This window comes from Lissotriton helveticus, chromosome 1_1, assembly GCF_964261635.1.
Source record: "Lissotriton helveticus chromosome 1_1, aLisHel1.1, whole genome shotgun sequence".
Lineage (NCBI taxonomy): Eukaryota > Metazoa > Chordata > Amphibia > Caudata > Salamandridae > Lissotriton > Lissotriton helveticus.
This window is the reverse complement of record NC_136057.1, coordinates 1,737,032,969-1,737,045,303: the sequence shown is the minus strand read 5'-3', so window position 1 is coordinate 1,737,045,303 and position 12,335 is coordinate 1,737,032,969. Positions and strand designations below refer to the sequence as shown.

Below are 12,335 nucleotides of genomic sequence, written 5' to 3'. Positions count from 1 at the left end.
TTATGCAGTTGAATCCAGAGTTCCTTTTTCAGCTCTGTTTTCCTGTACTTTATTGCCTGATTGTATTCCCTTCTGAGTTTAGCTATTGCTTGTTTGTCTCTGTCTGTTTTTTGTAAGGCTTTCTTAAGATTTGAGTAAGCTTTTGTACAAGTACCATTAAACCATCCTTTGGTTTTTCCCTTACCCTCATTCAGCTTTCTACTCAATGCTAGTTTTACTACATTAGTAATATTTTAAAAACTATCCAGGATCTCTTTATTAGTAGCAGTTGGATTTAAACAATTCTTAATAGATGTTAAGGACTTTTTCACAACCTCAGCAGTGAACACAAATGGATCCACTTTATCCCATTTTTAACGAATACCCATTTATTTTATCTAGGGTTAAAGATCCTTGCCCATATTTCCTTAATGAGTCTCGCTTCTCTGTATTGTTTAGGAGCGATACTGTAATACTATTAAGAAAATGATCGCTGGTAGCGTTGTCTTGAGTACTAAAATTCAGAATGCGGGACGCTGCGTTACGTGAAACAAAAGTAAAATCTATAATGCTTGAGACTCCCCTCCCATTAAAAGTGTGGATAAGTGGAACTGACAGCCCCAAATCCAGGATAGACAGTGTTTCATTTAAATAGTCACCAATTGGTGTGTGAGGAAAATGAGCCAACGTGTTTTTATTCTCATCCTGGATACCACAGTTTGATTTCATATTATTGTGGGTACAAAGGGTTAAATTAAAGTCACCCCCCATATTGTCAATGAATTTTTAAAATGCAAATTATGTGATTCTTGAAGTGAAAGAGAAATATCCTTTACAGTTGCCAATAGTTGGTCCTGATGGAGATTATTATAAAAATTCATCAGGATATAGGTGCCACTTTTATTCATATTTAACTTTATTATTTGGAAATTAGGGTCCATTCTAAGTGCAGTAACTTCCTTAATCTTAATGAGGTTGGAGATAAAGATTGTCAAACCCCCTTTGGCTCTCCCAGAGGGTGTAGGAATTGCTGATGTAAAGTAAGTTTTGTACCCCTCCATGTGGATTGGTGAAGTAACCCATGTCTCCTGCAAGCAGAGGACATCAAAATCCCCCACAAATCTCAGCCAAATGTCATTGGTTATTTTGGAACGGAGACCAGCTACTTTCCAGAATAATATTTTAAGTGCTTGAACGTCTGGAAAATCCGAGAGAGTCAAGCCCTGATCATTTGGCTCTCCACCTAAAAGGGGACTTTCCGTACTACCAACCCCTTCTTTATCTGGGACAACATTCATGTGTGGTGACAAGCCGTAATTCTCTGTAGTAACTAGATTGTACAGATTAGGGGAGTTCAAGTTACTGTTAAAGTCCTCAGCTGGAGATGTCCGGATAATTATAGGCTTGTGGTCTGCCTGATTTGTTCCTGGGTTTGTTAAAGCTCCCAAAAGGCCTGGAGAACTATAGTTAAGATTGACCAGTCAGTCAGTTTCGTCCAGTCCGGATAATAAATTAAATCTATTGGTTGTTGGGGGCCATAACGTTCACCCATGAATGCCGTGGTATTTCTGTATTTTAAGTCATACAGGAGCCTGGTTGTCGGAGGATAAAAGAAGCCGAGGGGGAGAATACTTATCCCTCTCGTGTTTAGAAAATCATTTCCAACCTCCCAGACTATTTTCCTCACCAATACCGGGGATCTGAATGTTAAAACAATACAATCTCCAGACAGCGACTTCCCAGAATTTCCCACCCACTGAACCCTTCTTACCATCTTAAATTCTCCAAATAATAAATCAGTTAACCCTGTCCTCCCACCCAACCAATGCAGTGATTTATTTCTAAGCGACTCCCAGGATTCATCCTCTGAGAGGCCCTTTTTGGGAGCGTTTGCCAAGACTATTACATTAGGAGTAGCCTCCGGGGGAAGATGGAGTAATGAATCTGTGCTAGGATTGTTCCACATTTGGCCTAAAGAAGTGAAAGGTCTAGTATGTGAATTCTGGGGGGGGGGACATGGCAATATAGTTGGTACTTTTGGTAAACTCGTTGACCCCTCATCCCTTTGATCAGCTACTGATCTTGTTGTCAATTTGTTCGACTTAGGCTGTGTATGGGGAACCGTTATTATATTGTCAGTTCCTGATTTTGGGAATTGAATTCCTGTCGTTTAGAGTTCCTTATCCTTAGTCTTAGAATGGCCTCTTTCCATGGTACTTAGGGGACCTGACTCTGTGTTATTCCTCACAACCTCCCCCCTGTATTCATGGTTACCTACAGTAGTGCCACCATTCTGATTGTTGTTATTACTAGTGATATGGTTTTCTATAAGGGTTAGTCTACCCCTCAGTTGGTCCAAATTCACTCTGAGGTAAAGATCTAATCTTTCCACCAGTATAGTTTGATTCTTAATATCATTGGTGAGCGCGTTGGAGGTTCTGCCATTCTCTTCTTTGCCTCTATTGGAACCTTTTTTTACTCCTAAACTCGTCTGTCCTTTCTTAGCCAGTTTCATTGGTTTCGCCCGCCCTGGAATGTTCCTACCCTCCGATCCGAATACTTTGGTAGGACGTAAGCTCTCGTCCAGAGGGGGGTTCTTCTGTTTTTTCTGGGGAGTCAGGATCACTTATTGAAGTCTCTTCAGAGATATGTTGTATACACCCGTTTATAGCAGAGGTTGGTGCCACAGCCTGAGTAAGTGACACCTGAGCTTCCTGGTGATTTGACTCTGTGGTAGACTGTAAAGAACCGTCCGCTATTGACTCCTCTACTGAGGAAATCTGTTTGTTCAAGGCCCCCATAGCCCTGTTAAATAGTTCAATAATGTTTGCTGTGAATCCATTGGATTTCTTTTTGTTACACTTAGCTTTGGACTAGTGATTTTCCTTTTCCCCATACCTGTATATGATGGTTAGATTCAAGTACTAAAATATATTAATGTCCCGACTCTGGCGTGACAATATAAACAGAATTAATGCTAATGTATATAAGTCACATACACCACAACTCAGGCATACGTTCAGGAGGAGAGTTCACAAAAAAAAGAATAACTGAATAATAAAGTCTAACTGCCAGTCCTTTCCTAAAACGTTGAGTCCTCGTGGGAAAATCCAAGAGAATGGGCCCAGCCCGGCCTCACACGGCCACAGACGGGCAAGGACGGGCCCGCCCTTGGCCCGGGCGAGCCCGCGCACGTCCCGCGCAACGGGAGCCTTCATCAAGCCTTGTAGTCCCGAAGTCCCGCTGTCAGGTGTGGCTACTCCTCCTCCTACCGCGAGACCGCGCTGCCCTCTGGATGTTGCAGTCCGGGCAGCGTGTGATCCGCGTTTGGGGAGGAGAGGAGGTGATGGTAATGCGACAGAGAAGGAAACCTCAGGAGCTGCCGGCACAGACCGTTCCACGTCGTGTAATCTCGAGAGTGGCGGCAACAATTCAACAACAGGCGAGTAGGAAGGGCGTCCCGCGCCGCGGGAGCCTCCGTCAAGCCTTGTAGTCCCGAAGTCCCGCTGTCAGGTGTGGCTACTACTCCTCCCGCGAGACCGCGCCGCTGCCCTCTGGATGTTGCAGTCCGGACAGCGCGTGATCCACGTTTGGGGAGATGAGGAGAGGAGGTGATGGTAATGCAGCAGAGAAGGAAACCTCAGGAGCTGCCGGCACAGACCGTCCCGCGTCGTGTAATCCTGAGAGTGGCGGCAACAATTCAACAATACAGGCGAGTAGAAAGGGCGTAATTTTTTAACAAACTGGACATCACGGGATAATGAATAAAGTTTTATCTCCCGGTAGCCCATTTTATCTGCATTTCACTTTGTTACACATGCACTGCGCCCATCACTCTCAAGTCTTCCCTTCTGAAGGGTTCTAGTGATCCATCACACTGACTACAAAAAAACATCCCTGAGCTCCTCCCTCACAGTGAGGGGGTTGTAGCCCTCGGCTGCACTAGGACTTGAAACCTAGAGGAGATACCAGATGATAAAGCATGTCACTCCGGCGAGTGATGGGATTCCGTCCTTTCAAAATGACTCCCCTTGATCATAGTTGATGTCTATACTTGTGCTTCTGCTTTTCATTCCTTAAACAGGCATGACAGACTCGTGGTTGCGTTAGTATTTTCATGTTAGATTTGGGGATTACTTCCGCGCTGGTCTATAAAATCGTTCCCTAAGATCCTCCACTATCCTGTATGTGTATTTTTTTCTATAACTGACACCATGGCTGCTATGGGTGAGGAATAGAGTATACCAGGTGAGCCGGCTCCAGTACGGCGTTTTTAATTTGAATTTGTGGTCTCCTATACAGCATTATAAAACAGGACTACAAGTCACACAATTCAAAGTAAAAAAAACCTGAACGGGACCTGCACATCATACATGGACCTAGTAACCTGGCAGCTATATGGATGTGGAGGAGACAGGGTAGGTCTGAAGTGCTGTATTTAAGCCCAAGTTAAAGGGGTGCAGGATGTCCGAAAGCTGGTGTATTAGCTGGGCTTATGTGCGTCAGATAACACAGAAAAGTACACAACGGGGTAGTGGTGCACTCCAGAGTAGCGGGTAAGCTCCAGTAATAGAATGAAAAGGGATGCTGCACGATTCAGCTTCGAGGTTGGGCCCGCTCCTTCCCCTACCCCCGTTCCCTGCCTGCCTTTAGCCCCTGCTATTGGAAAAGAAGCCCACACATAACTCTACCGATTTAACTCCGTCATGACTTTCTAAAGTTGTCTGCTACACATATGGCTCTTCCAAAGCACCTTGTTTTTTCCTGCAGCACCACATGTTATTTTAGTCCTGAGATGCACATGCAGGCAAACTAATGCTCCACAACTTTGAATTTGGGAGCCCAACATCATATTGGGCCCAGGGTTTTAAGTTGGCCGGGTCTCACCGGTGCACCAGCAGTTATTTAAAGGGGGCCTCGAAACGGGTCTTTGTCGGGTTCGGTTTTGTGCCCTGGCACAGGTGGTCCGTTCTTTCCCAGACTGTAGTGACAGCAGGCACATCGATGTGTGCAGAGCTGGCTTTAGTACTGGTGGCGCCATGTGCAAAAATGTTTGTTGGCGCCCCTCCCCAATGACCACCTTGCCACGGATACTCTCACTACCACCATTTGACAATGCCCCCCCAAATCTCAATAACCTCTGTCTCTTAGATTTATTTAGTTTTATAGCACCACTCATACCAGTTTAAGGTGTCAGAACACTTAACATCACAAATACGTTGCACGGAGACAATCATACATGTATAAATCAGTGATTAGGAAATGTTACATATGACAGAGGCCTACAAGGTGTAGGAGTCATATGACATCCATACTGGTAGGCAGTATAGCTTAAGAGTCCTTAGTCTGGAAAAGCACACATTTAGAATTTGAAAAAGTAACACCATTGTTAGGGGTTTCCTTTAATGATAAGACATGATTTCTACCTAAATGAACCGTTTTTTCAATATTAGGATAAGGAAAGACTAGGCAAAAATGTAGCTGTAATATATTCTTTGCAGTTGACAGTTAATAGTTCACTCCTCTATATTAGGATTTTAGCTTTTTTTTAAAAAAATATTTTTATTGGTATTTACACATTACAAAATACGTTGTGACATATAACGAATAAGAGGTTTTATGGGCATACATGTAGGGATGAACGATTTGCCGAGGTGTCTGCCCCACATTTTTTGCAAGGAACATATAAGGATTTTAGCTCTTAAACTGTAAGTAACATAAGGAACTCTCTGACAAAAGCGATAACCCATTGGCCTATTTATTGTGTATGCAATTTGTGATCTGAATGGGACACATTCTTTGCAGCAGGCATACTAACCTTCTGCGCTATGATGAGTCAAAACTTCTTCTACCAGACAAAGGTCTGGTCTCATTTTTATTGATGCTTGAAAATTGCTAGGACAAGGAATGTGGCATCTGGTGTTTTTAAAACAATAATCATGGCGCCCCCAGCCCAAGTTAGCGCTTGGTGCGGTGGCATCGATCACACCACCCTAGAGCCGGACCTGGATGTGCGCGTGCTCACACTGCTCACTTCTCACTAGTGAAGAAGTTACGGCATGACGTCATGCCAGGTGAGTGGTGTAGGGGAAGGGAATTCCTTTAAAGAGAGTAATTTTCTCTCTGATTTCCCTTCTCTTTTTGAAACTCAGGCGCAGCAACATTGTTGTGGTGTCACCAGGGCTGTAAGTGGAAGCTTTTTCAATATTATACACAAGCCACAGTTGCTATTTATTTATCTTATGCAACTAACAACCATTGACAAAGTCAATAGTTCTGACTTGTAGGTATGATGTTACTTGTTGCATCATGGTTCTGGATGCAATGACTGAAGCAGCAAAATATAAGCGGGCGGCACACTATGCTAAGCACAGATTTCTAGCTTATGTGTTTTTAAGCCACACCCTTGAGTACATTGGCCACGCCCCTTTGAGAGACCCCCCCTACCCAGTTTTTCATCCCACATAAAGCCCTGATTGGGCCTCCATGCTTCCGTCACTGCACATCAAGTTTCCTATTTGTTACCACTTACCCCGGCATGTCCACGGAACTTCCGAATCACCTGCCCCTTAGCCACGTCCCAGAGGACCACGGTTTTATCAGATCCGCAGGAGCACAGCTGGCTGTTATCAAAGGACCTGGGAAGATGAGATGAATGAGAAAGTAAAATCTAAATTCACTTTTTACCTACCGAGTAACAGATAGGTAAATAAATTCCCATTATGAACTACTGCTAATGGCGCAAGCAATGCCATCTGTTCCTCAATTGTGGTGATCTGTTGCATCGGTTAACCAAAAATCCCAATTACAGAAAGCGTTGCAACTTGCACAAAAAATCTAATTTGCGTCATTACATTTTATTAAAAAAGGGTTGTCACTTCAAGGGGTTATCAATAATCTACCACTTAAGTGTCATTTATGTTGCGTTCTGCCCATCAGGTTGTGTTTCAACGGGACGACAGTGCCACTGCATAACAAATGACTTGTAGGAAGGAAATGCGGCCTATGGCAGAGACCCAACTACTAACTAGACAACCTTTTCACTTGACCAGACTGAGAAATTGTGGGTATATCTCTCTATCCCACTACGTCGCAGTTGCCTCCCAGTCTTAGAACCAAGAGTAGGCCCACTAGATATTTACAATGCAGGTGTCATGGACCAAGAGGCTGGAATTCTGTTCCTATGCAGACAGGATGATCAATGTGCCAATATGTTGCCTCTTTGGCATCTCAGAATTAATTCAATACTGTCCCTCTTTGTTGGTTGTACTTCGCACGAATTCCAGGCTCCCTAACTGACAGGACGAGTCTTGTGTCTTCAAAGGGTCTACAAACTATTCAGAAATAGAGACATTTCTCTACAGACACCACTACTGAATAACTTCATAGATGTTCATTTTCGCGGAGACAAAACCCCTCGACTCTCCCACAGAAGCCAGCACTTACATACCCTGCAGCATCAAGCACTTCGTAGCCGTGGCCATTGTAGGTTTTAAGGAGGATGCCTTTCTGTGGGTTCCATAGCTTCAGAGACTTGTCACTTCCACAGGTGAGGCAGTAATTCCCATCAACTGGTTAACAAAATCAACAAAGAAACGAGAGAAAGGCAGCAAAGTTGGAAAAGTGGTGAAATGTTTTGTATCCTTTGCCAAAATACTGCTTTTTTTAGTTGTATAATCTTTAAGAGGTTAAGAAGGCACATACACTTTCTTGAGTATTTACACGGCCGTGAACGTGCTGAGAAAAAAACATAAGTCGGAGCCATGGTGGACTTGAGCATCAAGACCGTAAAAATATTTTAATCACCACCTAAAAGAGCTTGATATTAGCATAAACCAAAATGTCACAGAATGTTGGGCAAAGCCACTCAACTCTTTGGAGAACTCAAGGTAGTCAAAGTGAGAATTGACAAGTTACCTGGTGATCATGTAGCCCCACATCTAAATTGAGCAAAGACACATTTCTTAAGGTGATAGTAGCTCAAACTAGCAGCAGCATTCTCATAGATATGATTGTCATGAGTTGTCAATAACAGTTAAACCCAAGATTTTTAATTTGGAAAGCAGTTCTACATGCAGGCCTTTGTGCAGTGTGTCCTATAAACATGCAGGCTTCACCTTAGTGAATGCTCCCATGGCACATGCCAACATCACCATGCGGTACACGGGCAGGTACAGTGAGTGTATGACCGTCTACACTGAGCTTGGGCGAGGAGGGAGAAATGACTCCATGTATAAACCAACTAGCAACAACCAGCAGATGTATTGACTGTAGGACTGTGCCTGAATGTTGTTATACGTACCATTGAATCTCACAGCTCGGACTGCACCCTGCTTGCATTCAATGGTCTGGATCAACTTCTCGGGCAACTCTGGCTTCTGGGGCAGTGGTGCAGGGAACGCCATGTTGGAATGGGCTCCAGGACTAAACAATTAGCGATGCATAGTTTCAGGGATTCTCTAACAGCAAGACCACAGAATTGATTGTTTCTTGAGCTCACAGTTCCTTCCTCCAGAATGGCCAGTCTTTAACTCTGTTTGAAATAAAACCAGGCGAGATTTAGATAACACTTAAAAACATTGCCTACTCAGTTAGCGACAAGTGCATTTTAAACGTTTTGTTGTTCAAGCATAAGGGTGTCCTAAGACTTCATGCGACAAGGACAGCATGCTTTTCCAGATTTTATTCACCGACACATTGCCTTTTGTGAGTCTAAGTATTAGTTAAATAAATCAATTTGACTATCAAACCAACAAGCCATAATAATTTGTGCAAAGAAAGTCCAGGCCTGGAACTGTTGTGTCCTTGTATTCAGGAGTCGTGTGCATCTCATAACAGACCCCCCACCCCCATTCAATTTCATTCATGTTTACTCCTAGCTTGCTTGGATATATGCAATGCAATGGATATATGTGTTTTTGTAGCTATGCAAGTAGAGGTAGAGCCGAAAATTCATGTATTCTTTAGGTATTTTTTGAGGCGTTGCATATTGCTTTTGGTTGCCCAAGAGCACTTTGCGTAGCCATGGGGGGTGTAAATATACAGAGCCTACTTTGGCAGATACAGTGTGATGTATGTGTGTCGCAGGTTACGTCAGATGTTAAATGCCAAGGAGAAGGTCCAGGTGTTACAAAACATGTTGTTGCATTGCTTTCATTTCTTTTTGTATCATTTTGTGGTTTTTTGATGGTTTTGGTGTTTTTATTGTTTCTAAAGGGGAAAGATGTGTTGTATTTGTGTGTTTCTCCTGATCTTGTGGATGGAACTTAAGGTGGGTTATAGGGCTTGAGAGCTGTGGATTCGAAAAGAGGACAGTTGGGGAAGTGGTACGACGAATGGGTCGTTACTTGGCTGCTCCTGTAAGAAGGATAATAAACACACTTCTTACCTGAACCCGTGTACTTGTGTGTGTGTAAACATAACACAGTGCCTACTCAAGCACTGCTTACAGCTGTGATGGGACTCCGACTGTCTTTCAATACAAAGGTTGGCAAATCTTGGATTCACTGGCCAACCAGATGTTGATAATGACCCTATGATCAGTATCCCTCTCAACTCTCTAAAATGGCTGAAATGCTATGGACCCCAAGTGATGCTCATCAAGAGGCTCTTTCAACAGCATGCAGACCACATTCGAGCTAGACAAGAAGTTGCAATCAGTGACCGGGCCAAAAAACAAGTTAATGAAGCCAGATAACCTACTCAATGTAATCCAGGCTGTCCACATAAGATGCAAGTGGCTGGCTGGCTTACCATAACAACTGTATGGGACGCCATCCTTTCTCATAAAGACGGAACACCAAGGACCAATTTGATGCCCCAAAATATTTCAGGGTCTCAAAGTAGAGGTGGTTAAACATTTTAGAACACGTCTTCACCACTTTTGCAAAACATGACTACTTTCTTGAATCCTGAAACAAACACAGCCTCATTGTAGAAAAATACAACAAGCATTGGCAATGTCAATAGGTCTGGCTTGTGAATGAGAGTACCTCTTGTGTCTCTGATGGGTTTAGGCACTTAATAGATCCTCATACATGTTCTCTAACTCATACATCCATTCAAAAACGTATTCTTGCATTCACCCTCCTCTCACTCATACATTTGATTTGATTTATGATTTCCATAACGCCTGAATCACCCCCATCGGGGTATCTCAGCACTGTGACTGCTAATGGCCAACCGAAGGAGTGTTAGAACAGTGTTGTTTTCAGCATTTTTCTGAAGGCCAAGAAGTTGGGGCATTGACGCAACTGGGGGGGGGGTGGAGCTGGTTCCAATACCGCGGGCGAGGTGGGGAAATGCTTTACCACCCATGCGGGCTAGTCTGAAGCGAGGGACCTGGAGGAATCCTTGGTTACTTGATCGCAAGGTTCTGGGTGGCATATATCTAACCAATTTTTTGTAATTTTTTTAAGTAACGGAGCAGCTGAGGTTCTGGGCTGCGGTGTTTTGAACTACGTGCAGTTTACTGAGGGAGGATTCCTTGGCAGAGATAAGTAAGGCATTGCAGTAGTCCAGGTGGATAAGAATCAGGGCCTGGACCAGAATTTTGCATGTGGATGTGGGTAGAAGGGGGAAGACCCTACGGAAGAGTCCCAGAGTGTGATAGCATGTCCCTGCTGTGTGGTGGACGTGTTTTTCTAATGTTAGTTTCTGGTCGAGTTTCACCCCTAAGTTTTTCACCACGTGTTTGGGGGATGGGGCTGATCCTAGGTCATCAGGCCACCAGTTCGGTGACCATTTCATCGTTGCTACTCCGAACAGCATAATTTCAGATTTTTCAGTGTTTAGCTGAAGGAGGGTGTCTCTCATCCAATGTGCAATACCCTTCATACCCTCCAAGAAGGTGTCCGTTTTATCAAAGGAGAGAAGAAGTTGCGTATCATCAGCATAGGAGATAGGGATAAAACCAAGCTGCCTCAGTAGGCCAGCCAGGAGGGGGTCACATAGATGTTAAATAATGTGGGGCTCAAGCATGAGCCTTGCGGTACCCCCCTGGTGACTTTGGTGGTTTGTGAGTTGAAAGGACCTAAATTTGTGGTTTGCGTTCTGTTGGTTAGGATATCGGTCAACCATTTCAGGGCTTTCCCTCGGATGCCTATGCCCTCGAGTCGCTGGAGTAGAATCTGGTGGGAGATTGTGTCAAATGCTGCGGACAGGTCGAGCAGCACCAAAAGTACTGCCCGACCTTCGTCTGCCAGCATACAGATGTTCCCAGTTACTTCTACTAGGGCTGACTCGGTGCTGTGTTTAGGTCGAAATCCTGACTGTGAGTGGTCTCGACGATTTGAGGTTTCAACAAATTCTGACAGATGCTAGTTAATATGTTTCTCTAGGAGTTTGCTGTGTAGAGGGAGCAGAGAAATGGGACGGTAGTTAGAGACATCATCAATGGTGATCTTAGGGTTCTTCCTGATGGGGATGATCTGTGCTGCTTTCCACTCGGATGGGAGGCTGTCTTCTTCCATTGATCTATTGAGAGTTGAGCAAATGGGAACAGCTAGCATCTTGGATAAGAGGGCAGAGGTCTTAGCAGGTATGGGATCTAGGGGTGATCCAGAATTGACCACTTTCAGCAACGATTCCACTTCGATTGCGGTCAAAGCTGGAAAAGATTTGAGGCTTAGAGCGTCAGTGGTAATGGGGGAGGGTCTATGCTAGGGCCTGATTGAGGATAGGGGCTGGAGCTAATCTTTTGGTAGATGGTTTCGATTTTTTCTGAAAAGTGATTTGCAATGCTGTTGCACAAAGTTTGGGAGGGGGCTACTTCGGTATGACAAGCCTTGGGGTTGATAAATGAGTTCAACACTGGGAACAAGGTGAGAGAGGAGTTTACAGTGTTTTCAAGTTGGGCTATAATGTGCGTTTTCCGAGCAAGTTTTATATTTTTGTGATATACTGCTAATGCAGTTTTGAATTTTTCCTTTTCTTGCGGGTCTTTCGAAAGGCGCCATTCCTGTTTCTTACATTTACATTTTTTGGATCTTAGATAGGGGGTATACCATGGGGTCTGAAGACATTTAGTTTTGGTCGGTAGTGATTTCAGAGGGGCTAGACAGTCAATAGTAGTTATCATACTGGCTGTGAAGGACATTCACAAACTCATTCTTGCATTCACCCTCTGATCCAAATGCAATAAAACACACACAAATATTCAACAACATACTGAATAATATTGCTATACACTGCTCACTACAATTGACTTGTCCCCTATAGGTACATAGTGCCCCATAATGAATTCTCTTTTATCATACTTGTTTAATGTTTTTTTTACCAAATATGCTGCTATTAATTCTATCTTATGAGACTTTTAAATAACCCTCTGTATTACATGATCTTTTTCTCTTTTTATT

At 43.7% G+C, this 12,335-nt stretch overlaps 1 protein-coding gene across 1 annotated transcript in view; it reads right to left on the bottom strand.

The window, feature by feature from the left end:
• WDR83 (WD repeat domain 83) overlaps positions 1-12,335 on the bottom strand; it is a 253,276-nt gene that overhangs the window by 144,469 nt on the left and 96,472 nt on the right. The window contains exons 2-4 of the mRNA XM_078689201.1: positions 8,282-8,512; positions 7,430-7,550; positions 6,512-6,617 (exon numbers count right to left, since the gene is read on the bottom strand). Of these exons, the coding sequence (XP_078545327.1) occupies positions 6,512-6,617; positions 7,430-7,550; positions 8,282-8,384 (330 nt within the window). The 5' untranslated portion in view covers positions 8,385-8,512. The remainder of the gene's footprint in view (positions 1-6,511; positions 6,618-7,429; positions 7,551-8,281; positions 8,513-12,335) is intronic.